Source organism: Emiliania huxleyi (genome assembly GCF_000372725.1).
Source record: "Emiliania huxleyi CCMP1516 unplaced genomic scaffold EMIHUscaffold_81, whole genome shotgun sequence".
NCBI lineage: Eukaryota > Haptophyta > Isochrysidales > Noelaerhabdaceae > Emiliania > Emiliania huxleyi.
Genome location: NW_005195940.1, coordinates 281,267 through 307,852, shown reverse-complemented (window position 1 = coordinate 307,852; position 26,586 = coordinate 281,267). Strand labels below are relative to the sequence as shown.

The following is a 26,586-nucleotide window of genomic DNA, read 5'->3' as shown; positions in this document are numbered from 1 at the left end:
TCTAGCGTGTCAGAGTGAACTAGCCCCCCCCCCCCCCCCCCGCTTGGGGACGAGAGACGCGCGGAGCGCTGTTCTCGACCTGCCGATGTTGTTTTGAGACGAGGCGATTGCCGACTGCGCCGATCACCCCTCGCCGGCATCGACCAACTTGTCCAGACCTTTATTGTCCGAGAGGCTTCTCCGACGTCTTGTTTGTAGAGTTCGAGGTGACGTCATCCTCCGGCGGCACCACCTGCGCCCCGCCGCTCTCGTTGTCAATTAATGCGTGGATACAACTATGAAGGAGCCGCCTCTCCTGCCTCGCCCTCCGACCTGCGCGTCTCGGCGCTTGAATCACAATGGGCCAGATGTAAGAGACTGCTTGAGAATCGTGTCTCATCACCTGCGCCACGCCCGTCTCGTCGTTGATGTAGATGACGGCGCCGCCCGCCGTCTCCGCCCGCGTCCACCCTGTTCACAGTCGCCGGCGTGTGAACAGGGCGACCCCCCCCCGCCCTCAGAGCCCGCGAAGAGGGGCGTGGCCGCCGGCGGGCGTGGTGGAGCCTTTGGCCGGGTCGGAGGGGATGCCTAGTCATCACTCATTGGTCGCACTGGAGCAGTACGTTGTGGATGTGCCTCTGGCCGGGTCGGAGGGGATGCCTAGTCATCACTCATTAGTCGCATTGGAGCAGTACGTTGTGGGGATGTGCCGGTGTTGGAGGGCAGATGCCAAGCCGCTCCGCCTCGTCCTTGAGCTCCTGTTCACACCGGCCAGCCGTGAAGAGGCGCCGCCCACGCGCCGCCCGGACTACGAGCGCCCGCCAACGCCTCTCGCACGCGCCTTGTGAGCTCCTCGCGGCCTCTCGGCTCGATCCCGGCTGGTGTCGGCCAGACCTCGGCTAGGTCTCGGCTAGGTCTCGGCTACGTCTCGGCTCGACCTCGGCGCTACCTCGGCTAGACCTCGGCTGTATAGCCGGTCTCGCGCGCCCCTTGAGCTCCCTCCGTCTCGGCTGTAGATCTCGGCTAGATCTCGGCTAGACCTCGGCTAGATCTCTGCTAGTAAGACGCGCGCGGCGCGGCGGCGGCGGCTAATCTTCTTGCGCGCCTTGAGCTTCTCGGCCTCGATCTCGCGCTCAATCTCGTGGTCGGCCGGCGAGGAGGAGACGATGCTCTGCGTCTTGAGGTCGGTCAAGACCGAAGCGAGCCTCTCCACCCTCGTCTCGAGCCCTCCTGGGCGCAGCGCGAGCTGTGTGTTAGCCGGACCGGGGCAGAGACGGGGGGGGAGACCATCCTCGTTCACAGCTCGCGCTGTGAACAGGAGGACTCGAGCGGCCATCGCGGGGCTGCATCTCGGCTGCATCTCGGCTGCATCTCGGCTGCATCTCGGCTGCATCTCGGCTGCATCTCGGCTGCATCTCGGCTGCATCTCGGCTGCATCTCCCGGCTATCTCGCGCCCTCAAGGTGTGCGGGGTCGTCCGAGGCACCCGGCCGAGCGTGCGCCACTCCCTTGCGTGCTCGTGCCCAGCTTGCGCGCGAGGGAGTTTCGGTGGCCTTCGGGCTGCTGGGGCGAGGAGGAGCCGGGTCAGCGATCTTGGGCATTTCTCAGTTGCCTCCTGCTACTACTACCTACTACTACTACTACTACTACTGCAGCAGCAGCTGCTGCTGCTGCTGCTGCTCCTCCTCCTTGCGCTGCGCCTGCGCGCGGCGTTGGCCTGCTGCAGCATCGAGCCCGTCTCCTCCTTGAGCGCGACGTGGACGCGCACGCGCCGGCACTTCCAGCAGAAGCGGAGGCAGGGAAGGACGCAGAGCCTACCGTGCTGGATGCGCCAACCTCGGGGCGGGAAGAGGGTGCATTGCAGAGTAGTCATGGCACCGCGTGAGTAGAGTACGGCTGACTGCGGCTGACTGCGGCGGAGTGCGTGTCCTCTCGAGCGCTGGTTGGGAGACATGAATGCGTCTTCAGCCTCTACGGTCCTCTCGAGCGCTGGTTGGGAGACATGAATGCGTCTTCAGCCTCTACGGTCCTCTCGAGCGCTGTTTGGGAGACAAGAGTGCGTCTTCAGCCTCTAAGGTCCTCTCGAGCGCTGTTTGGGAGACAAGAGTGCGTCTTCAGCCTCTAAGGTCCTCTCGAGCGCTGTTTGGGAGACAAGAGTGCGTCTTCAGCCTCTACGGTCCTCTCGAGCGCTGTTTGGGAGACACGAGTGCGTCTTCAGCCTCTACGGTCGCAGCGCTTGCAGGCGACGAGGAAGAGGGCGGTGGGGAGCACGCCTACGGTGATGAGATATGGGGAGATATGGGGAGATCTGGGGAGATATGGGGAGATAGCGGTGGGGAGCACGCCGAAGAAGAAGAGGGCAAAGAGGAGGGCGAGCCCCGGCGGCGCGTTGAGGTGGCCGTCGGCGATGTCGCCTGTACGACTCTCGAGCAGAGGCTCTATCTCGGCTGTACCTCGGCTGCATCTCGGCTGCATCTCGGCTCTCTCTCTCTCTCTCTCTCTCTCTCGCCGAACGAGTCCTCCCAATGCACATTCATCGACTCCTCGCTGATGCGGAAGAAGTGGCGCGCCGACCTCCACACAGCACATTAGGGTAAGGGTTAGGGTTAGGGTTAGGGTTAGGGTTAGGGTTAGGGCTAGGGCTAGGGGTAGGGGTAGGGTCAGGTTAGAGTTAGGGGTAGGGTACGGCAACGCGTGACTTATCAGCCTCGTCCCCAACTGCTGGCATCTCCACATCACTCATCCCATGCGAAAAGTGGCGCGTCGGCACCTCCACAGCACCCCAACCTTCTCCACCGCCGCCTGCGCCGCCTGCTGCGCCACCGCGCTCACCGTCTCCGCCGGCGCATCCTCCCAATCGACCGGAGGCGGAGGCGGCGGCGGCGGCCCGATGGCAAACGTGTCGAAGGACGCCGCCTCGCCGCCCCCCTAAAGAGTGACTCCAGTGCCACAATGAGACGGGTCCCTTGCCCAAACTGTGGAAGGACGTGCCGCGTCGCCACCACACCTGATACACGAATTACCAACGGCTCCTCTCCTTGTTACTGCTGTGGACGGACGTTGGTCGGCCGTCCTCCTCGATCTCGAGGCAGGTGGAGAAGAGGGAGCAGCGGCGGGTCTCCGCGCTGTACGAGTAGTGCGAGCAGGCGGGCAGGCTTGCCTACGTGCGCGAGAGGCCACATACGCACATGCACATGTATGCGTGCACATGTGCATGTGCATGTGCATGTGCATGTGCGTGTTGCATGTTGCATGTGCATGTGCATGATTGTGATTGTGCATGTGCATGAGAAAGTAGAGGCTGACATCGCAGACACAGACAGTGAGGGTGTGAGAGGCGGACCTAAGGAAGGTCCTGCATCGCTTTCCCGCCCCCCTGGCCGAGTCACACCGACGCCGGGAGAATGCCGTGTTGTGCGGCGACCGGTGTGGTGTGCTGCTCAGACGGCGAGGCGGCGAGAATACGAGACGGCGCGGTGGGAAGACAGCCGGACAGCCGGTCGAATCGAATACGTGAGTTCCGCCTCTACACTTGCTCGCCGCCACCACCTTCCCCGTCACCGGGTGCACCGCCTCGCCGCCGGCGTGCTTTGCGATGCACATCGCCTGCCAGTGGAAGTACGGCAGCCGTAACTCCACGATCGGGCCCCTCCCCACGCCCAAGCGACCGCACATCATGCCTGGCAGTCCTCGACGGCGCAAGCGGCCTCTGGCTCTGGCGCGAGGTAGGTGCTCGAGTCGTGGCACACCTTCATCAATGAATGAATTGAGTCATAACTGATTAACTAATGGCGCGAGGCAGGTGCTCGAGTCGTGGCACACCTTCATCAATGAATTGACTGACTCATTCTAATCAATTCATGGCGCGAGAGGTAGGGGCGTGCTCGAGCCGTGGCACACCTGCATCAATTGATTGATCGACTCATCGACTCATCGACTAATGGCGCGAAGTGCTCGAGCCGTGGAACGCCTCCGAGTGCCCACCGGGTGCACCGTGACGCGGCGCCTTGCAGCGCGACGCCTTGCAGCTGCCGGCGTGGCCAAACCCGACCGCCGTCGCCGACGCCAGCGTCTGCGAGCAGGGGCTCCGCCGCTCCGCCGGCGCCGTCCCGAGGCACTGGCCGCAGGTGTAGTCGCACGCGCCAGGGAGGAGGCAGCTGGGGCAGAAGAGCGAGTCGCACAGCGCCGCGTGGTCGGCGCAGTAGTCGACCCCTGCGGGGCCCAATTCATTCGAGAGTTTTGATTCAGGGCCGCCTACTACTTATACTGTTACTACCACAGTGTGCATCGCTCCGCCCTAACTCTCGGCGACATGATCTCCGCTATCGCTCGCACCTGCCGCCTCTGTGCACCTCCAGTCCTTGGGCGCCTCCGTCGTCAGGTCCTGGGAGATGTGCGCGCGGTGCTCCATGCGGCTGGTGCCGGGCGGATTGAGGTTGTCGACCGCCTGCTGGTCCCGCGATGTCTCGTGCCCGTGGGCCACGTCCTTTGGCCCGGCCGCGGCCTTCGATGCGCGAAATGGGGGCGGGGGCACTGCTGACGCAGCGGGCGTGGGGGCGAGCCGTGGCGACAGTGGCTGCGTCCGTTTGGCCTTGGGAGCTGCAGCCGGGGCCGCGGCGGGCGCAGACGGGGCCGGCGCCTGCGCTGCCACCGGCGGCGCGGCGGGCGCAGAGGCCGGTGCCTGCGCGGCCACTTGCGTCGCGAGGAGGAGAACGACGTGCATCTGAGACGCTGCCCGCCCAATTCAAAACCCAAAAAAAAATTGCTTGGGGCATCCGGCAGGCGACGCGCTGTGTGTGTGTGTGTGTGTGAGTGTGACACACACACACACACTCACTCTTCGAGGTTGCACCGAAGTGCCCCGCCCACCGCAATTGGACCAAAAAAAAACTGTTTGCGGTGGGCGGGGCAGTGGGCGCGGGCGCGCGTTGCGGCGCGGCGTGTGCGTGTGTGCGACTGCAACGAAGGACCGCTCGCAAGGGACCATTGGGTTTGTACTATTAACAACGAAGGCGCTCTCAAAAAAAAAGATACTCGCCCCCATACGGAATCCCCCTCGGAGAGATTCTTCAGCTCCTGTGTCTATTAGCTCCGAGTAGAGGGGGGCGTTCTGCAGTTAAGGGGAGACCCGGTACACGGAACTAACCCTCGGAGAGTATTCTTTAGCCCCGAGTAGAGGGGGCGTTCCGCAGCTAGGGGGACCCACAGCGCGAGGGAAAAATTCCGCCGCTGGGGGAAACCCGGAGCGCAGAACTAACCCTCGGAGACCCGTGTCTACTAGCTCCGAGTAGAGGGGGCGTTCTGAAGTTAAGGGGAAACCCGGTACGCGGGTCCAACCCTCGGAGACCCGTGTTTACTTTATGGCCCTTTCCCTGCGAACGCGCACCCCCTGGGCTAGGGCTCTCTTGCCCGCAACCCGATGCCAATCATCCGGCCCGCTGGGTACGCTTCTTAGCTCCCCGGCCCTGGATGTGCGGTTGATGACTGCACTCCAAGTGCTCCAAGTGCCCCCACCCGGCAGCTGTGTATGAATGCGCGATGAGGCGGACGGGCCGACACTCAGTCAGTATACAATAATCAGTTAGTTAAATGAACACACCAGTGAGGGAGGGCGAGACGATCGGAGGGGTCCCGTACCATGCGGATCGATCGAATCGACCCTATCAAGTGCTCAAGTGCTCAAGTTAGTTAGTCAGAGAGTCAGTCAGTCAGTCAGGCAGCAGAGTCGCGCCTCTCAGACAAGCAGTGGCCTCAGAGACGAAAGCTTGTTGTCGCCTCAGCCAGCAATGCCGCGATCATATCGTATCGAACCATTATTAACCCTGGTAGGTGGATTGTCCAAAATACGTCAGCCTCGCACGCCTAGAGCTAGGTCTGACACCCGACCGCCCCCCCCTCCCTAATATTAACCGGCGGGAGCACGTTTTGGCCGGCTAATGTTAGGGAGGGGAGGCCGAAAAACGCAGACTTTTGTCCACGTACCAGGGTTAATCAGCTGGACCGAATTTTACCAAGATGGACGCCGTTGGACGTATCCAGTGTTCACTGTCTACGTGTAGCGACGGGCGCTGCGCGATAGCTGCTTTGTGGGTCCCGTGAGCCAAGTCAGCGTCGAGAGAGAGAGAGAGAGAGAGAGATGGGAAGAGGCAGACGCCCAAGGGTTAGTTAGGTAGGGTGGGCGACGGCTAGCACCACACTCCTCTACTTAAATTCCCTGTGTGGTGGTGGCGTGCCGTCCTCCCATCCCTCCCTTGTTTTGTCTGTTTTCTTTCTTTTAGATTCGGATGTGAGCTTGTATGTGTGTGTTTGTCGCTCGAGCGTGTCGTCGTCATATCTGTCTGTCTCGCCTCCACCCATACGCATACCGCGTTGGTGTGCAGTTCAAGCCTGACTGACTGTTCTTCATCTTCCTACGTACATACATACATTCGGACTCAACCAATATCAAACCATAAAGCGCGAACAGCATTCGAAAATACTGCAAAACGATACACACACCGCGCCGCAGCCCGCACACGCGCGCATTCTGCATACATCGCGCACTTAGAGCTGTCAAACGTTAACTTTGGGCCTAACAGTTGCACTATTGTTGGCTGAAATCCTCAACGTTGTTCAAGTGTTCTCCCCAGCCCAAGCTGTTACTGTTTGTTACTGTTGTTACTGTTGTTCAGCGGCCAGCAAGCAGAAAATGCCAAAAAATCCGGGTAAAACCCGAAAATACCTGGGTTTTTCCGGGTATTTTCGGGTATTACCCGCACTGGACGCTAGAGATCGTCGTGGGTTACTGCCAGGCCTTCCTTACTGTTGTTCAGTCGGCCTAACGTTAGCTACTGTTGTTGGGGAGCCCAACTGTTGTTCTGTTGTTACTGTTAACACTAGCAACACTGTTCAGCTCTTAACGTTTGACAGCTCTACGGCGCACTGGGCCTCCACGAGCGGCTCATCGCCGCGTCGGACGAGCGGTGCGACGCGGTGGGGCGATACGGCTACTTGTCGCTCGTCAGCGAGGCGGGCAGCGCGTTGGCCAGCGCCGACGCCGACGGCGAGGCGGGCGCGGCGGCGGCGGAGTCGTCGCATGACGGTCGTGCAGCTGAGCAGGACCATCACCGCGAGCATAATGCACGTCGCGCGGCGAAACTCGTGGGGAGGGTGAACGTGTGCGGCTGCGGGGAGGGAAAACGGTGGGAGTAGTGTGCGGGTTGTGGCCGCGCGCGTATTAGGTTTATCGTTCGTTGTGTAGCCATCTCGCATCATAACACCTGCGGACCGCATTTCCCTTTACACGCCGCGGTCCGTGTGTGGAGAAGCGTTTAGCCGGCCGAACCGCGAACCGCCCATTTGTAGTCAAGCGGATGCGGGCGTGCTAGGCGGCCACGCCTCGACCTTCTTGGGCAGCAGCTGGTTCGACACGTCCTCTCCGTGGCCTAGGCAGCCGCGTTCACCCGTGCCGCAGGTAAAGACGGCGCCGTCGGCAGTGATTGCGAGGCTGTGGCTGTGTCCAGCCGACAAAGCGACGACGCGCTGGCCAGCCAAGGCCTCGACCTTCTTCGGCAGCAGTTGCATCTGCCCGTCGCCGTGGCCCAGCCGGCCTTGCCCTCCATAGCCCCAGCTCCAGACACCTCCGTCGGCGGTGAGGGCGAGGCTGTGGAATAGTCCAGCCGACACAGCGACGACGCGCCGCCCCGCAAACACCTCGACCTTCTTGGGCAGCAGCAGGTGCTGCAGGTCGCCGTGGCCCAGCTGGCCATGCCATCCAAAGCCCCAGCTCCAGATAGCGCCGTCGGCGGTGAGGGCGATGTTGTGGCCATCTCCAGCCGAGACAGCGATGACGCGCCGCCCAGCCAACGCCTCGATCTTCTTGGGCAGCAGCTGGCTCTGCTGGTCGCCGTGGCCCAACTGGCCATCTTCGCCAAGGCCCCAGCTCCAGAGAGCGCCGTCGGCAGTGATGGCGATGATGTGCGCCCCTCCAGCCGACACAGCGACGACGCGCCGCCCAGCCAAGGCCTCGACCTGCTTGGGCAGCAGCTGCTCGTCCGGGTTGCCGTGGCCCAACCGGCGAAAGGTTCCTTCGCCCCAGCTCCAGACAGCTCCGTTGCCCCAGGAAAAGACAGCGCCGTCGGCGGTGAGGGCGAGGCTGTGGGCGCCTCCTGCAGACACAGAGACGACGCGCTGACCAGCAAAAGCCTCGATCTTCTGGGGCTGCCACTGGGGCTGCTCGTCGCCGTGGCCCAACCGGGCTGAGTCTCCATCGCCCCAGCTCCAGACACTGCCCCCGGCGGTCAGCACGAGGCTGTAGCCGGTTGCAGCCGAAACACTCACGGCGCGCTCGCCGCCCAGCGTCGACGGGAGGCGGGTCGGCGTGTTGAGCCGCGTCACGCCCTCGCCGTGGCCGAGAAGGCCTGGAAACTCCTCCTCCTCCTGCTCCTGCTCCTGCTCCTGCTCCTCCTCCTCCTCGCCCTCCATTGCCGCTGACCCGCACGACGAGAGGCGCCCCTCGCCGTCGATGAAGACGCTGTGAGACAGGCCTGCCGCCGCCCTCGCCGGCGGGTTGGACTCGCACAGCAGCGCAGCGAAGCACAGCCACCGCACGGCGCAGCCCTCGTCCTCTGGCTGCGCCGGCAGCTCGAAGCCGCGCTCTTGCGCCCACAAGCGGATGGCCTGCACCACAAGCGAGGCGTGGAAGAGCAGCGAGACGGCCGCGACGCGAGCGATGTCGACGGGGCTTTCGCAGCGAGAGAGGGCGCGCTCGAGGAGCTCCGTGGGGAGGTCGAGGAGGCGGGTGGGCGGCGGCGTGATTGGCGAGGGCACGGCGGTGGCCGCGGGGGCGGCGAGGCGGCGCGAGCGGCGTGAGCGGCGGCACGACGGGGTCGACATTTCCCTTACCGAGAAAAAGAATTTAAACCGCGCACGGCTAGCGCACCACACTCCTCTCCTTAAAATCCCTGTGTGGTGGCGGCGTGCCGTTCTCCCATCCCTCCCTTGGGTTGTGTGTTTTCTTTCTTTCTTTCTACACAGGCTGGACCGGCCATTTGACAAGTTATGCTTTTAATTTCAAACGGGACCATTTGCTCGCGTCGGCGGCGCCGAGCGCTGCACGGAGCATATTCACTGACCACCAACGACAGGTGTGCGACTACGCGCTCGTCTACGCGGAGAAGAAGAACGACGGCGACGCGCCGTACTCGGTCTCCTTCACCGCGACGCAGAGCGGCGACGTCATTGTGCAGCTCCACCCGCACTCACAGCTCGAGCGCGCGGTCCGCCATGAGCGGCAGGCGCAGGCCACGGAGCCGCCTGCGAGTGCGAGCCCTGCGGCGCCGCCAGCCCCTGCCGCCGAGCCGCCAGCTGCGGAGCCGGCGACCAGCATGACGTACGCCGCCGCAGCCGCATTGCACCCGCAGGGTGCCACCGCGGGAGGCCAGCCCGCCGCGCCTGCGGGCCCGGCCGCCGCCGCGCGCGTGCCGCCGCCGCCCAGCGGCGGCGGAGTGCGCGGCTGCACTTTCACTGTCCCTAATCCGGGAAGGAAGCGCGGGCAGCAGCAGCGCGGCAAGGGCCGCAGTGCCAGCGGCCGCGCCAGTGCTGGACCCCGGCTCGTCGACAAGAACGCGCTGTCGGCGCGCGGCGGCGGGCCCTCGCGCCAGTCGCGCTCTCCCTCACCGGACTCGCCGCCCGCCAAGCGGGCGTCCTCCGCCGACTCCTCCGGCTATGACACCGATCTACCGGACGAGGTGCAGCAGGAGGCGGTCCGCAGGGTCTGCGGCGCGCTCGGCCTGAAGGAGCAGTACGACGCGGCGGTGGCGGCGGGAGAGCTGCTCGAGCTGCTCGAGAGCCTGCCGCGAGGGACAGTCGAGGCCTCCATCCGGCTCATGCGGGGATACACCCGCACGGGCGAGTGGCCCGAGCCCATCCTACCCAGCCCTGCCCCGGAGCGCGGCCGATCGCCTAGAAGCCCCTCTGATGAGTGGTCAGATGAATAGTGCCTGAGAGCGAGGGAAACGGAGGGAGCACAAATAGGACGCCTAGCCTTGCCCTCGTGCCGCCGAGTGCGTATCCTATGCGAGAGAGATCCCCTGTGCCCGTGCCCAGCCCTCTCCGCGCCGCGATGCGCCCTCCCCCCTCGCTTTTGCAAAATCCTGCAAAGGTGGGGACGTGTCTGTCCTCGACCCAGCCCTAGCTTGGGATGTCCGGTTTATTTATTTATTTATTTAGCACACAGGCTCGACACAGGTGCGAACTGGCGCGTGCTAGTACTATCCTCACCGGCACACCACGGCGGAGAAAAAGAATTGCGGCACCCACAAGTGCTGGCGCGAGCGAGGCGATTTTGAGGTTACTCACCGCACTCCAAGCGTGCTCCAAGGGCGAAAAGCGGCGGGGGCACGCACGCGCAGCACACACTCAGGCGAGGGACTTCAGCACACTCCACGCGGCTAGCACGCACACAACTTCATCCGCTCTTTCGCCATCGGAACCACCGCCTCCCACGCGCCCACTGCCGGGTCGTACCGCTCCACCGAGCTGACCCAGGACCCGCCTACGGCGTACAGCTTGCCGCCGAGCACCGCCGCGGCGTGATCTCTCCGCCCCTCCGCCATCGGCGCCACTGCCTCCCACGCATCCAGCGCCGGATCGTACTGGGCTGGGTTTTTAGGCATTGTGGGGTTGGCACTCCCATCGACCCTCATGACCTCCTGCGGTCTCTGAGATGGACACCAGTGGGTGTGGGACCACAGCCAGGATACACTCGAAGGCTGGGTAAGCAGTAGAGGTCGATACTCGACGCGTCCCACATGATCTGTGTCGCTGTCGGCACGCTGTCGACAGGACGTCGAGCGACACCGGTGGCAGTGCCACCCAGGAGTGGTCGGGCGGTCTCCCGTCATGAGAGAGCCACCATGTGATCCGTATGATGATTCCTGACAACCGCCTCAGTCAACTTTTGTCACAGTTCCCGCTCTGAGAGGAGCTGAGGGTCAGCTCGACAGCTGGAGCTGTGTCGCCGGCGTGCGGCGGCCTGCCTCCGGAGGTGCCTCTGAGGTGGACATTTTTTGGTCACCGTGAGAGAACGCGTTCGAATTTTCACTCCGGAACTTCAACTCCGCACGCGCACCGGCCAGGGCTACAATAGTGCCAGTGAGGCGGAGGCGCGAGTCGGAAGGCCGCGACCGTGATTTGGTCCCTTCGTTTTCCTACAATCGCTGTGAACCCAGCCACGTACCGCTCGACTGAGCTGAGGCACTTTTCCGTGGGGCTCCTGAGTAAGGTAAGGTAAGGTAAACGTCTCCACACACACAAAGTGGTGGGGCAAGGGGGGGCGACCCTCGCATCTCCACGCCCGGACTGCGGACCACGGTCGTTAAGGTTCGCTCCCCGCACACCGGCCCGGAAGTATCGTACCCTAGATGCGGCGAGGCTCTTGGCCGTGTCGCTGGCGATGACGCGCGAGCAGAGGCTCACCCCGCCCAGGACAGCGGACTGGACGAGGTCGCTCTGCACAGCTCCGCTCACCAGCTGTTTGGTCCTCTCCCCGAGCCCTCGCACCTTCTCGCTCGCGCCCATCCACTGGAGCGCCCACTTGGTCCACCGCTCGGTCGATTCCACTGTCTCGCTATGAAGCACCGCCTGCACCACAGGATGCTCCGCGAGGCTAAGGGCGGCATGCACGGTCTGGCTCTCGACGGCAGCCCGCACGAGTGTCGTGCCCAGGCGCACGGGAGGCTCGATCATCTGGACCGCCGTTTGAACTGCTGCGTGCGCTGAGTCGGACTCTGCCGTATGCACCACCGCACGAAGGGCGTCGGCGAGCGCACGGCCCGCGGAGTCCGCCTCAATGGTCTCGGCGGCGACGTCGAGGCTATTAGCAATGAGCACGCGCGCCGCATCCGATCGCACCACCCCTGCCCCCTGCCGGAGCGATCCGGCAGGAGAGAGTGGGGGGGGAGGGGGGGTGGGGGAATAGGAGGAGCCGTCGAGCTCGGAGTAAGGTCCACAGTAGAGAGACAGGCATTTAAGGCGTAACTTCACCCTCGCTCACCTTGAGTATATCTAGGCGCCCTGGTGCAGTCGGTCTTCCTCTTCGGATCAGCGGCCAGCTTCCCATCTAGAGGGCAGGGAACCCCCAGCGACGCTAGTGTGGCCTACGGTAGCCTCAGCTTGTACGCGATCCCGGGGCAGGGGGGTGTGGACTCTAGAGCTCCAAGAAAGGATAGGGAGAGGAAGGGAGATTGGTGTGCCGGTTTTTCGCGTTAGCAATTTTTTTTTTAAGCCTAGGGGTACCCTAAGCCTGCCCGTGTCCCGGGCGTGGAGATGCGAGGGTCGCCCCCGATAACACTAACACAGACATGTACATGGACACATGCGCGAAAGGACGATGCGGCTCGTGTTGCGGACAGCCGACTGTCAGGGAGACTGCGTGCGTGCTGTGTGCAATGCGGGCGTATTCTGCCGCGCACTGCTGCCGGGCAACAGGTGGGGGAGCGGATCGGATGGGCGCCTTGTGGCGGCGAACAGCACGCGCCTCCCCCTCCCCGCGGTGCCCTGTTTCTCACTCCGTCTTGACGACGGCATCGTCGATGGCGGCGGACCACTTGACGGCGGCCTAAGGGACAGCGTCGAGGGTGGGTCTCGGACGTGTCGCCGACGCGTCAAGGGCCTCTCGGCGGCAGCCTCGGCGGCGGTGGCTCCATACGTCGCCTTCTCGCTCTCGATCATGTCGAGCATGTCGATGCTGCGGGCGGGCCGGACGCGAGTGTGGGTGGGAGGCCGCCGGACTGCGGTGTGTGGGTGCGGGACGGTGCGGCGGCGCGCCTGCAGCCGGACGACTCTGGGTCGCGGCAGAGCTCTTTCGCCTCGGCGAGCGTGATGTCCTTGCCCAGCGTGGAGGACTTCTGCACCAGGCTCTCAAAGAACTCCATGATTGGGTTCGACGCCAGAACGACCGGCGTTGTGCGCGGCCGTGGCGACGCGGCGACGGGCGACGCCGCGGCGGTGCCGCCTGCGCGTGTGGTTGGCATGAGGGCCTGCGCAGACACAGCGACGACGAGGAGGAGAAGCGAGGAGAGCTTGGCCATTTCTGCGAACGAGGAGGAGGGCGGTTACCGGCGCTGGGTGCAAGATGGAGGGCGAGATGCGCTGCAATCAGAGGGCTGCAGGCCGCCGCTGGTGCGGCGCGGCATCGGGCCAGCCTGGCGCGAGAGCGTGCTGCGACGTTCGATGGGGAGGTGAGGCGGCAGCCAACGGCTCCGCGGCACCCGGCTTCTCGTGTGCGTGTGGCGGCAAGGGGCAAGTCGGCCTGAGGGTGCTTCGGCGTGATGAGAGCGACAGAGTGCTCAGACGGTGGTCTCGAGGTCTCGAGGTGATCGCTCGTCAGCGGGTGGTGTGCGGCCGTAGTTCCTCTTCGGTCGCCTAGCCCCGGCGCCGTCTGTCGGACGCCTGCGTGTCACGAGTGCGAGCCGCTCGCGGTTCGTACACCCGCTTGCGGGTTCGAGTGGCGGGCCATCCCGCTTGCGGGATGGCTTAGCGGGTTCGAGCCGTCACACATTGGCTGCCGGGGTGTGCCGAGGGGGGGCTGGGTGGGCGGTAGGCCGTCATTGCCCGGCGCTGCTTGCAGCGCTCTGGGTGGTAGTGGCGGCGCTCCAAGAGTGGTGCTCTTGGGAAGAGGTTCCTCCTTTCCGCTCCCCCCCCGCAAGGCGCGAGACACACATCAGCTAGCCCATGAGGAGAGGGTCCATAGACACCTCACTAGACCCCACATACGGTCTCGTCCGTGCCTCGCAGGCCGGTGAGATTGCTAGAGGTAGAGCAAGCTGCTCTAGCCTCACATGTCACTTCCTGTCGTCTGTTGTTTGAGTTGTGCCCTTGTTTGTGCCCTTGGCACCGTGGAGTGCTGGGGGGGGCGACGGCGAGGATGTGGCCCTGAGTTATGTGTACGCCGACTCAGGGTGTGTGGCAGCCAGCTGGCTGTGTGTCTTGTGAGCCTGTTTGTGTCTGTGTGTCGCTCGTGCGTGTCGTCATCATCTGTCCAGCGTCCACCCATACCGCGTTGGTGTGTCCAGTCCGAGCCTGGCTGTTCTTCACCTTTCTACCTACCTACCTACTAGGTGATACTGCGGAACATACACAAAAAAACTGTTCAGTTTTCAACGGCAAAACACAACGCTCTGCGGTTGGTGCACCCCTCACACTGACACATTCCCCTCATCCCTTACCCTTGGCTGAGCACATCTACCTGCGAGCTAGTCTCTCCGCATTCTCTCCCCTAGTCATCCGCCCGCGCCGCGCGCCATAATGGGCGTCTAGTGCAGCCACTGACGGCACATTTCCAAAGGAGCGGTCGATGCCTCGCCTAGAGTTCGGGTGGACTTGCGCACTGCTTAGCCCTGAGGGGGGAGTGTGTGTGAGGTGGTGTAATGTTGTCCCGTTTCAGGCGGCAGGTCAGGGGATTAGCCGGGAGGATTCGGCAGCTCAGCCGCCGGCTGAGCGTCTGCAGGCAGCCTTCCGCCCGCGCCGAAATTCACAGCCCTCCCGGGCCGACGGGGTGCTCCTTGGATCGGGCCCCGCTCCCCGCTTTTCCTGTACCTGGACTGTCCGGGTCAGGAGGGTGAGAGTATTGGGTGGGCGAGGGCAGTACATCTGGCGGGTGGCGATTGAGGGACAGCAGGAGGGCTGATTGGGGGGTCAATGGGCGCGCGGGCGGCGCTTCGTGGTCCTGGGCGAGCAGGGGCAGTGGTTAGGAGTCTTGGGCCTGGAGATATGAGGATTGTCGAGATGTCATCGATGCGAGAGCGGTAGGTGGGCGAAGGTAGCGCGGCTGGAGAGTGGTGTCCGAGGGACAATGATGAGTTGTCAGTTGGGGCGCGAGACGCGCGGGACAGTGTTGGAGGCGGCCAGTGAGGTAGGGTTGGCTTTGAGCAGTGCAGCGAGTGTGTGGTCAAGCGTGGGAGCGGCGCGCGAGCACCGGATTGTTTTGCTGTGCGAGTCGAGTTCGTGGCCGGTGCGCGGGAAACTCGCCGAAAACCCGCGCAGCCGGCCGATTGTACGACCGTGGTCGCTGACTGTACGACCGAGGTCGCAGAGCCTTGGCGACGCGACGCGCACGTCGCCAAGGAGTTCGTAAAATGTCAGAGTTTTTTTAGGGAACATACACAGTGTGTGTGTCACACACAACACAACATACACACCGGCCATATCGAGCGGTTCGTCCGCATCGCGCACTCGTCCCAACCGGGGGGCCGCAGACCAAGCTGCAGAACATGCGCGAGCCAGCGCCTCGCTCATGTGTCATGTCAAATAAATAAATAAAAACGGACACCTCTCTACTGTGAGATGGGTAAAAAGGATGTGTCATGTCACGCATTGACTTAAAGGCTAGTTCCATTTCACTGTGGCACAGCTCGCGTTACAAAACCTTGATTTTGACCATTGCGCGAAAAAGGTACATCTCGGTGCCTTCCAGAGGCAGCTGCGACCCCGCCGAGTAGACGGCGTCACACAGCAGGTGGCGCGGTGTGACGCCGTCCACTCAGCGGGGTCGCAGCAGCCTCTGCGCGTCCTGGGTATGTACCTTTGTCGCGCGCCGGAGACGACTCGACGCCGCTGAGATCGGAGATCAAGCTCTGACAGGTCGCACGTCGCTCCTTTGACGCCGACGTGACTCACCCGTGCAGATCACATCAGGACACGGTCTCGACGCGCTCGGTACGACGCCTGCGACCCGTCTCGGGTCAGGTGGTAGGCCGGTCGGACCCGATTTTATTAAATTTTCAAGTTTAAGCGCAGACCTCAAGACTTGAACGCAAGCATGTTCAGGCCATCTAGAGTGCCGAACAACATCGCACCGGTTCGATTCGCGCATCACGGCCGCGCAAACTGGCTGCACTGCGGCGCGAGGCTCAGCGGGGCGTCCGGACCACTGACTCGGGCGATGTGGTGGTCGAGCGCAGCCTTCTTGAGCTGGAGAGCCGCCGCAGTATGCGCGGTGGATGGGACGTCGGCCAAACCGCGACGCGCAAGCTGCAGGGAGGAGCTACAGCGGCTCCGCTCCTCATGCTGGTTCGCCAAACCGAGACGTTGAGGTCCTCGTACACTCATGTCGCGCCTCGAGTAAGAGCCATCACGCTGCCCAGCGCTGGACCGTCGTAAGGTCCGGCCTTAGGCCAGCTCGCAGCACTGTATGAACTCACGCTGGCGAGCACCATCCCAGGATGAGGCCTTCAAGAGCGCGCGCCAGGGACGTCCGTATGGCAAAATCGGCGTGAATTCGCTATGAAAACGCTTCCAACCCATCAAGAGCGGGCTCAGAAGAGACGATGCTAACCCAGGATCACCAGGGCACCTTAGGGTATCGAAATTTTCCACCCCCCCACCCCCTCCCGCTCCCCCGGCCCGCGCCTCTCCCCCTAACTAACACACCGGCACCACCGCGGACACCCTCACCAAGCCTCTCCCCCCGCCTCGCCGCTCTCGCGGTGCAAGCCGACTCCTGGCGACCGTCCTGGTCAGCGGCCCTTGCCAGGACGGTCCGACCGCCGCGCTCGCTCCGGTGAGCGAGCACTACAGTAGCACACCGCACCTGCACCGCCTGTAGTGGCACCGGCACCAGCCTCCCCAGCCCCGCCTCTCCAACGTCTCACTCGCCACCCTGCTCGCTGCCGCCCCGCCCGTCGCCACTGCCACTAATCTGCCGCTCCGCAGCCCGCTCCACCTTCCCGCCCGCAGCGCCTCCCGTGCCGACGCAGCCTAGAGACAACAGAGCTGGGTCAATATCACCGCGGGAACGCCTCTTCTCGACGTGGGACAGAGCCTCCTCCACAACGTCGAGAGAGCGACGGCCAGCATGGCGCGGCGCAACGTCGCGCGGCAGTGGCCGCAGTGGCTCGAGGCGGGCAGCGCCGGCGACAACGAACGCGGAGCGCGCGGCGACAGCGGTGGCGAGAGCCGAGGGACGTGACTACACCCTCGTGCGCCGTGCGCGCGCAACCTCGTCAGCCAACCACGCGCCGCACCAGCGCCGCGAGCGACGCCTCGAGGCACAACGTGCAGCCGCCGCATCCCCCGCCGCCGCCGCCGCCGCCGCCGCCGCCGCCGCTGCCTCGCTCCGCGGCGGCGGCGCCGCCGCCGCAGACTGTAAGCACCAACAGCCCGCGGCTCGGCACGCGGCGGCCGCCTCCGGCCTGGGGGCGCGTCGGCAGCGCGGCGCGCCACCTCGCTGCTCGACACGCGCCGGACCTGTCATGCGCGGCTGCGCCACCGCTTCCTCGTGCGGCGCCGTCGCCGCCGCCACGCCGGCCGCCTGCTGTGAGCGCCGCGCTGCTCGGCCGCACCCGCCCGTGCCGGCCGCAGCTGCTCTGCCGTCAGCGCCGTCGCCGTCACGGGCCAAGCCGCCGTTGTCGCCGCAGCCACGCCCGTCGGCCTCGCTGCCGCCGGTCCAGCATGGCTGACACCGCCACTACCACGGCACCGGGCAGGGTGAGGCGCTAGAGGGTGAAGGGTGCATAGAGGCGAGGTGAGGCGGCACCTAGGGGCAGTGACCCCCGTGAGCCGGCAAGCCGACGCGCCACTACCGGGCAAGATGGAGGCCGAGCTGCGACCCTCACAGCTCTCGCGGCATGCGTCCAGAGCTCGATTCATCTGCCTCGCCGCTCGCTCGCCGCCTTTTGTGGGACCTAAAGAGAGAGGTTCTGAGCCGTCGGGCGGCGCTGATGGTGGCCCGCGTGGGTGGAGCCCGCGGCAGCTAGGCCGCCTGGGCGCGGGGGGGGTGGTCCGGTGCTTCAGAGGCAGCGTGAGCGACGGGGGGGGCGAAGGATGTGAGGCGGCTCGCCTGCAGCGCCCACCTGCTGGGCCGTCTGGATCTGCGATTACGCCTCGGGAAATGCGAGATCATCCAGAAAATGTCTGCAGACCTCAAACCGATGGCCTCAAAAAGTCGTTGTCAGCCACCGATTTTCCGTGTCGCCCGACCCGCCACCTCACCGGCCCGGCGTTCGGAGGCGTAAAATCTTGGTCGGCCGTTGGGCCGGTGCCATCGGCCGCGGTCGAGTCGACCGTGCCCCGTCTTGGGCACGATGGACATGTGACCGGCTCCGGTCAAGATGTGCCCCGGCATGGCGGATGAGGCTCTCAGGTTGGGCGACGCGAGCGCCGAGAAGGTGGAGCAAGACCTCGCGTCCCCCATGGGCTTGCTCGGTTGGCAGGGTTGGATTTGGGTTCTTTGTGATGCGCCAACCAGCGCCAACTTCAAGAGAGAGAGAGAGAGAGAGACAGTAGGTGGGCGAGCCTCGAGCGCGCTCATCTCGATCGTGAAGGCGTCGCTACGCGCGGTCTTCCGCGGGGGGAGCTTCGTCGACGGGTGCGGGAGCGCGGCGCAGCCAGTGCCGTGGCGATGCCTCCGGCTGTTTGCGGCGGGCGGCTTGCTGCTCGCTGCATGGCGAAAAACTCGTCTCGCCACACGCCAAGGGCTTATGCTCTGGCGAGACGTGAGGCACATGCGCCCAGGAGGGGAGGGAGCATGTGTAACGACACTGCTAGAGATGCCTTTCGGGGCCCAGAGATAAAACTTCTGTGATGCCATGCGTGACCTAGTAGTGTCCCCAGCTATGGGCGTGTCCACGTTGGAGCCAGGTGTGGTGTGGGCGCGAGAATAGCTCCGCCGTTCATGGAGGCAACCGATGCGAGTCGACTGGTGTGTGTCGTCGTGGTTTCGTATCAAGAATTCTCTCTCTCTCTCAACTTCAACTTCCGAAACGACTAGAGGGTTTTTGCTAAGGTTCCACACGCCTCCCACACGGAGGTTCCACACGTGGGAGCCGGGACTCGCTGTGTGGGAGCCTCACGACCACACACCTACACGCTCAATCCGTGGGACCCACCGACACCGAGCATGACGGTGTGGGTCTGCGCCCCCGGCCGCCAGCCATCCCCGATGGACCCCCCGCGCCCACTCCGCGCTCGGCAGCGCCTCTCATCTCACCGAACCGTCCGGCCGCCGCCCGGCTGCCGACAGGATCCCATCGACGGAGGCCGCGAGGAGAAGCAGATCGCCGTCGCCGCCGCCGCTGTCGCCGCCGCCGTCCAGCCCGCCGCCGCTGTCACCGCCTCCCCCCTCGCCGCCGCCGTCCTTGCCGCCGCCGCCCTCGCCGCCGCCGTGTAGCCCGCCGCTTCCCTCGCCGCCTCCACCGTCGCTGCCCTCACCGAGCCCGCCGCCGCCGCCGCCGCCGCCGTCGTCGTCGTCGCCGCCGCCCAGCCCGCCGCCGCGCAGCCCGCCGCCGCCGTCGTGGCCTCCCCCTCTCGCCGCCGCCGCCGCCCTTGCCGCCGCAGCCCTCGCCGCCGCAGCCCTCACCGCCGCAGCCCTCACCGCCGCAGCCCTCACCGCCGCCACCCTCACCGCCGCCGCCCCGCCGCCTCCACCGTCGCCGCCCCCACCGAGCCCGCCTCCTCCGCCGCCGCCGCCGCCCTCGCCGCCGCCTTATTCGCTGCTGCCGCCCTTACCACCGCCACCGTCGCCGCCGCCGCCCGGCCCGCTGCCGCCGTCGCCGTCGCCCCGACGGCGGAAGGCCGCAGCGGCGGCTCCGTCGCCCACAGCCACACGCGTATGAGGCGGAGCTCGATGCGGCGGCTGAGCTGGAGGCGGAGGACACCCACCTGGGTTGCCATCCCTCAACACAAGTGGCCCACCCTTCACATTTTGTCGCGCTCCGGGGCGGGGCGGGCGGGTGGCGGGACGGGGCACGGGCTCGCACGCAAATGGCTCTCTCGCACCACCTCATAACACGCGCACGGTGGCAGAGGACGCGTGCTAATCACTCCTCCTCGCCCTCCTCTGTTTGCTTTCGCGGCGAGCTAACGCATCTTGTTTTGCAGTTTTTCTATGCCGTACTATTGTCTATTCACTTTGAAAATCGATCCACGGGACCCCGACCGACGTAGAAAGAAAAGTGCGAAAAATGCCCAAGACATATCCGGTGTGGGTGGCGTGTGTGGGAGGCCGTTAGCAAAAACCCCTTTTCACCTGACCGCTGAGCTACGTGTGGGACGATGCTGTGGAACCTGATCTACACCTTAGCAAAAACCCCCCACTCAACAGGGCCCAAAGACGGGGGAGCGACCGGCCTACAGGTGGCACGACGCTCATCGCGCCCGCCAGCGCTGTTGTGCAGGTTGCCACGACGAGGTCGAGCACGCTTCTATACGCTCGCCGAGCCTTCCTTTCCATCCCATTTGGCAGCCTGGGAACGGTGGCGGTCAGAGGCAAAGCATACGAGGGGTGGTGGAACCACATGTCACGGCTACTGCCGGCTCGACCCCACGATAGCCTCCGGAGGCTGACTTTGAGGCACAATCATCGGACGACGTCGGCGAGTTGAGTCGCGCTCGCGGTAGCCAGATGACCTCTCATACTAGTATCATCGGCCATGGCCGCAGGAAGCGCGGGGGAGGGCGCTGGGAGCAACACGGAGCTCCGTTGGACGTTTTCAAGATTAGCGTGTCAGAGTGAAATGGAACTAGCCAAAAATGCCGAAATAAAAAATTCTCTCTCTGCGCTTGGTTTCGCGCGAAGCGGGCGCGGCGCAGACGTAGACGGCGCATCGCGCGGCCGTGCTCACAGCCGGCTCCGCGACTGCGGCTGTAGGGAAGACCAGCACCGCCTGCTCTCCCGTCTCCATCGCGCCGTGGATGCACGGGTTGACGCCGGCGTGGCACGCCTCGCCCGCGAGGAAGATGCAGCCGTGCGCCGCCTCCCCCAGCGCGGGCCGCGCGCCATGCGCGCCGCGCGTCGGGTGCGAGTAGGCGCCGTGGACGTGGGGGTGGGCGGCCCAGTCCTTGACGAGGAAGCCGTCGCAGCTGCTGCTCGCGGGGTGGGGGTCGTCGCCGCTGCCAAACATCCCATCGAACTGGGCGAGCATCCGGCGAGCGATGTCTGCGTGCGGCAGCCTCCCCACCCGCTCCGCCCGCGCGCCCGCCACAAAGCCGACGATGGTGTAGGGCGGCGCCGCGTCGGGCCGCATCAGCTCGGCGGCGAGAGAGCCACACCTCCGGCAGGAACGAGTCGGAGCAGACGGCGTCGTAAAAGTCGGCCGGCCAGAAGCGGCGCCGCAGCCTCACGATCACCTTGAGCGCGGACCCCATCTTGAGCTTGCGGATCGCTCCTGCCTGCGGCGGCGGCAGCGGCGGCCGAAACTCCGGCCCCCCCCGCTGCAGTACGGACAGCGGCACGGTGACCACGCAGGCGCGCGCGCGCACCACTCGGCCGTCGGCGGCGCTGAGCTCGACGGCGGCGCCTACTCCCCGCCAGCGAGCGCTCCGCCGAGCGAGGCGGGGGAAGGGGCGGGAGGGGGCGGTGCAGGGGCGGCACCGTCCGCGCCCCAGCCGGTCGGAGACGCGTCGATGCGCTGCACGCGCCACGCTGTTCGCACGTCCAGGCCGCGACCGAGCGACTCCATCGCGTCCTAGAGAGAGGCGCCCGCTCGGTGACATGTGAATGCTTTGTAGGGAGGCGGCCCTCGGCGCCGCAGCGGTCGCGAGCGGCTCACCACCTCGCCGCCTCGCAGCACGAGGTACTTCTCTTCTCTTCTCCTCTCTTCTCTTCTCTCCTCTCCGCCTGCAGGCACGCGCCCCGCAGCACCAGGTACTTCTCGCCGTACGTCCAGTGGCGCTGCTCGTGCATCACCTCGTGCAGCCCGACCTGCGGGGCGGGCGAGTGTGGCGGCAGTCGTGAGAGTCAGAAGAGGCTCTCCTCTTGCCTCCAATCGAGGTGGTGGGACTGGAGGGCGTAGCGGCGGCGCACATCCGACATGTCCGCGCCGTAATCGTTGGCAAAGATGGCATCGGCCAGGTCGAGCACGCGCGAGGAGAGGCCGCAGCTGGCAAAGTACTGCAGCAGCGTCGGCTCCCCCTCCGCCTCCGCTCCGCAGGGCGGAGGAGCCATCTCACCTGCCAAAGCGGGCACGGCCGGCGGTGGGTGCGCGAGGGACGAGCCGAGAAAGTGGCTGGCGAGATCTCGCCGAGCTTCTCGAAGCTCTCGTGCATCAGTGCGACGTCCGGCTGCTCGTCCGCCTCCTCCGCTAGCATCAGGACGGCCTCCTTTCCGAAAAAGTAGTAGTTCGGCCACTCGAGCTCGACCAGCGACGCCTCTGGCTTGCCCTCGATGCCGTCGGCGACCAGCCGCAGGAGCGCGTTGTGATGCTCGCCGTGGAGAAATTCGGGCCCGAGCTCGAGGGGCCACGGTGCGAGTGATTTGTCGGCCAGCACTCGGCCACCCACCTTGGGTGGCAGGCAAGCGGTCACAGGAGGTGGCAACTCCCGCCGGATGTTAGCGCGCGCGCAGTGACGCACCTTGGACCCAGCCTCGAGCACCACGACACGGAGCCCGTGAGCGGACAGGCTGCGAGCTGCGGTGAGGCCAGCGGCGCCAGCACCAACCACCGCTACGTCGACAATCTCTGCGTGGCTGGAGGGTTCCGGTCCTGTGGGAGGGTGGGCGCTTTCACGCGAAAAACGCGATCTTCTCGCGTTCCTCAACGCTTGCGATTCAGCTGTCGACTGGATGATCTTGCTCAGCTCGAGCTCGACCTGAACGCTCAGCGGCGCGACCGCTGAATCGCAGCCGTTCGTGCTGCAGCCACGATCGTTTTCGCGTTTCAGCTTACTTATTTACTTCCCACCCTCCCTAGGGGGTCTGCCCTCTCTCCCAGATAGGTAGGTAGGGTGGGCTTGTTTGGCCCAAACAGGCCCTGCAAAGAGGATAGGTTCTAGCACGAAACCTACTAGGTAATTACCTGCAATCGTGTGTTGTGTGTCGGGACTGTCCTGGTCGAGAGTGTGTGCCGCCGAGGCGGGACCACTCGGGGACAGTGCTGACGGGACGCGGCTCGGGAGACGACTCCCGCGAAAGCACGACTGGCATCCGTGGCGTGGGGCTCGCCTCCGAAAAGTCGGGCATGGCTCTCCCCGCAACTCTCTTGCTAACATGCGCGCACCACCGAGACTGTGGTGGGCGCGCTGCGGCCGCACGTCTACCTCCGTCATAGTGCCACGACGTGCGGCCTAGATTTAGCACACGCGCCTCAGCTCGCAAACACTCACCCATTTAATTGTCACTGTCCGTGAGTGCGAGAGAAGTCTAGCAGCAGGCAGCTAGACCATGAGGAGGGCGTCCATAGACACCTCACTAGACCCCACATACGGTCTCGTCCGTGCCTCGCAGGCCGGTGAGATTGCTAGAGGTGGAGCAAGCTGCTCTAGCATCACATGTCACTTCCTGTCGTCTGTTGTTTGAGTTGTGCCCTTGTTTGTTTCTCTTGGCACCTTGGAGTGCTGGGGGGGGCGACAGGGAGGATGTGGCCCTGAGTTATGTGTACGCCGACTCAGAGTGTGTGGCAGCCAGATGGCTGTGTGTCTTGTGAGCCTGTTTGTGTCTGTGTGTCGCTCGTGCGTGTCGTCATCATCTGTCCAGCGTCCACCCATACCGCGTTGGTGTCCAGTCCGAGCCTGGCTGTTCTTCACCTTTCTACCTACCTACCTGTGTGTATCGCGCGCCTTGCGGGGGGGGCGCGGAAAAGAGGAACCTCTTCACACACAGAGGTACACGAGAGAGAGAGAGATATTTTTAGCAATGTTTTGTTTTTTGGTACACGAAACCAAACGCAGGATGGTGCTCCAGGACTGTTGCGAGCGTCCACCCGTCGCGCACCCTTTGCAAAGCGGAGCGGACGAGAACGTTTATATTCGTACGCCTCTTCTCGAAAACATATGCTCTGTCCTGCCATTCAGTTCTTCGATCGACGGTTGCCTTTGGTGCTGCTGATGGCTGCTGGGGTTCGGGCTCCTTGGCATGGTAGGGGGTCTGGCTGCACTCGTGCCCGGGGGACCCGTGGGTCGCAATGTGTAACAGGCCGTGGGGAAATCCGGCCAGCTCAACCAGCCCCCCCCCCCCTCCACCCGCGAGACCTCGAGAGAGTAGTGCCGAAGGCGCTCTATTTGATCGAGCCCAAAATCACTGTGAGAGGTTTCGTCGGTGAGAGGCATCGAAACCCCCAGCTCAGGAATGCTTTTGCCTGCGCCTCCCCTCGCCCCGCGCGATGCGGCGCGTCTTGGCCATTTGCGCGAGCGTGCCCAGCCGATTCGCCCAATATCCCAAGCGCTGCAGCGCGCTCGTGCCGGCTGCCCGCCGTGCTGCGACCGCCGCGCGAGCGCTCGTTCCGAGGCTCGAGCGCCACGAATCTGGCGCAGCCGGATTGTGGGCAGAGCGGCCACCTAGCGCACAGCCGCGAATCGCCTCCATGCCTACTGCGCTCCCGCGACGCCCGAAGCAAGCGCGCGCCATGCTCATCCCATTTGTGCTGCTGACGCTCATCCGGCCGCCTGCGCCCTCGCAGATCCAAAACAACGTGGGCGAGGCGGGCGTGCTGCGGTGAATTTTGGCGCTGGGCCTCAAGCTGCGTGCGCTGCGAGTAGGTGCGGCCCTCATGACCCCCCCTTCCTCTCGATTCCCCCCTTCAAAGACGCTCTCAAAGCAGAGTGAAGCAGCACTGGCGGCCCGGAACACGATGTGCAGCAATCAGAGCAGGAGATTAGCCGAGATTGGACGAGATTTAGCCGAGATTTCGTCAATTTACATAATTGACGAAACTTTGACGAAATTTGTGGAAATGCTCTGGGGCATCATTGCGAGTTGACTAAATTGATGAGACCACCCCGAGATTTCGTCAATTAGCATAATTAATTGCCAGATTGCCGAGATCGCTTCCGAGACCGGTATGACACTACCGCACCTCTTTGTGGAGGCGCTCTATCGCTCGTTCCGATGCGCCACCCGAGATTGCCCGAGATTATCATCAAGTTTCGTCAATTAATTTTAATTGACGAAATTTGACCTAAATTTGGAGCGCCCCTCCCCCCGTCCCCCTTCCCCGCCCGTGAATATCACACACCCGCCATCCACCGCCCCCTATCACAGGTACGAGTGAACTCGATCAACAACATGTCAGAGAACAAGACGGAAGTGAAGGCCCGCATCATGCCGGCCGAAGACGGCAGCATCAAGGTCGTCTTCTTCTCCGCGCCGGCGTCGCCTCCGCTCCTCGGAGCAAAGGCGGTGCGTGTGCGCGTGTGGCAGATCTCCACTCTCCTCCCAACACGCTCCCCATTCTCCCTCGCCGACAGGCGAGCTGCGCCAAGAACGCACCCGTTGAGGACGTCACCGTGGCCGAGTCCGGCGCGGAGGAGGCGCCCCTCGACGAGAGCATCCTCAAGCAAGACCTGGCCGCGGAAGAGGCGGAGACGGTCGACTCGGACCGGGCCAAGGCCATGTTTGCCGCCCACAAGCCGAGCGCGGACGCCGTTTTCTGGTCCAAGTTTGAGCGCCCGACCGACCCACCGCCCGCCCGCACCGGCGTCACCAAGAACGGCCCGGCGCTCGAGCCGGTCACCGAAGACTCGCCGGCTCTCGAGGTCACCGCCGGCGGCGCGCCGCTGCCGTCGATCAAGGAGTTTCCGGAGGAGGAGCCTGCCGCGGCGGCGAGCGCCTGACATTCTGCGCGCCGGCGTCTGCCAACCCACTACCTGACCCCGTCCCGCGTTCGATGCGTAGGGCGACGCCGACTGGAACGTCTCGACCAAGGAGTTTCCCGTGGAGGAGCCCGCCCCGGCGGTGAGCGCCTCCCAGCACCCTTCTGTGCACACGCGGGTATTGCGGGGACGAGGGAGTCCCACAGGTGGGCACACTTATATTGATCCTGTGACCTCTCGCCTCTGCCGCACGTCACACCCGCAGGGCATCGACGAGTGGAAGACCCCCTCCCCGCTCCGCAAGATCGAGCGCAAGGGCGAGTCCAACCTGGTCGACCGCTCCAAGAAGACCACCAAGAACCTCACCCCGATCGGCCGCGTCGACCCCAATGGGTTTGCGGCGCTGCTCGGAACGGACGTCGACGAGGAAGACCTCGCTGGCGTCGGCTCCGCGAAGGCGTCTGTCGACAAGGAAGACCTCGCTGGCGTCGGCTCCGGCAAGGCGTCTGTCAACGACGCCCCGCCGTCGTCGACGACGCCCTCGGCGCGTACCGCCTTGCCCGTTAAGCGCACCCTGCCTGCTCGTGACAAACCCTCGTCCGCACTGTCAGGGCGGCGCCGGGGAGAAGACCGAGCCGACCTCGACGCGCTCCGGCTTCGGCTCGCGCTCCGGCTTCGGCTTTGGCATGTTCGGCTCGCCAAAGGGCAAGTTCTGCTCGTCCAAGCTGCTGTGCGTCATCGTCACCGTGGTGATCGGTCTCGGCTGCTCGGCCTTTCCGCTCTCCTCGCACGGCTCGGGCGGCGTCTCCGAGCACCTCGAGTCGGTGTTCCTGCCCAACGCGACCGCGATCCCGGTGAGCGCCACATGGCCAAATCACTGAGACACTGAGGCTGAGACACTGCGGTAGGTTCACATGGTAGCTTCACACCCCCGCTTACCACGCGCAGTTCGTCGACTTCTCCAACATCACGCCGGAGGATGTCACCCCGATGGCCGAGCCCAACTCGGGGCTACTCTTCGCCTCGCCCGATCGCCACCCAACCTTCGCGCCAGTGTCGTTGGGCGCGTCGGCACGGCCGACCGTTGCGGCGTCTCGACCGACCC

At 64.6% G+C, this 26,586-nt stretch overlaps 4 protein-coding genes across 4 annotated transcripts; 1 reads left to right on the top strand and 3 right to left on the bottom strand.

Annotated features, from left to right (window-relative positions):
• Window positions 1–10,951: 10,951 nt before the first annotated feature.
• On the bottom strand, window positions 10,952–11,985 carry EMIHUDRAFT_218860 (hypothetical protein; the record flags this gene model as incomplete). Its single annotated transcript, XM_005759156.1, has 4 exons — window positions 10,952–11,074; window positions 11,145–11,216; window positions 11,376–11,882; window positions 11,980–11,985. 4 exons carry the CDS (start codon window positions 11,983–11,985, stop codon window positions 10,952–10,954), a joined length of 708 nt encoding a protein of 235 aa, XP_005759213.1.
• A 514-nt stretch (window positions 11,986–12,499) lies between these two features.
• On the bottom strand, window positions 12,500–13,297 carry EMIHUDRAFT_438654 (hypothetical protein; the record flags this gene model as incomplete). The annotated part of the gene is made up of 1 exon (XM_005759155.1): window positions 12,500–13,297. A coding segment is annotated over one exon (721 nt), but the record flags the coding sequence as incomplete, so codon positions are not given.
• A 3,308-nt stretch (window positions 13,298–16,605) lies between these two features.
• On the bottom strand, window positions 16,606–23,000 carry EMIHUDRAFT_106708 (hypothetical protein; the record flags this gene model as incomplete). Its single annotated transcript, XM_005759154.1, has 13 exons — window positions 16,606–16,715; window positions 17,205–17,424; window positions 18,946–19,279; window positions 19,360–19,616; window positions 20,579–20,983; window positions 21,084–21,125; window positions 21,216–21,253; window positions 21,328–21,421; window positions 21,598–21,657; window positions 21,760–21,905; window positions 21,947–22,235; window positions 22,308–22,438; window positions 22,952–23,000. 13 exons carry the CDS (start codon window positions 22,998–23,000, stop codon window positions 16,606–16,608), a joined length of 2,175 nt encoding a protein of 724 aa, XP_005759211.1.
• A 1,930-nt stretch (window positions 23,001–24,930) lies between these two features.
• On the top strand, window positions 24,931–25,502 carry EMIHUDRAFT_359412 (hypothetical protein; the record flags this gene model as incomplete). Its single annotated transcript, XM_005759153.1, has 2 exons — window positions 24,931–25,068; window positions 25,137–25,502. The coding sequence occupies exons 1-2, from the start codon at window positions 24,955–24,957 to the stop codon at window positions 25,500–25,502; spliced, it is 480 nt and encodes a 159-aa protein (XP_005759210.1). The 5' UTR covers window positions 24,931–24,954.
• Between the last annotated feature and the right edge of the window lie 1,084 nt (window positions 25,503–26,586).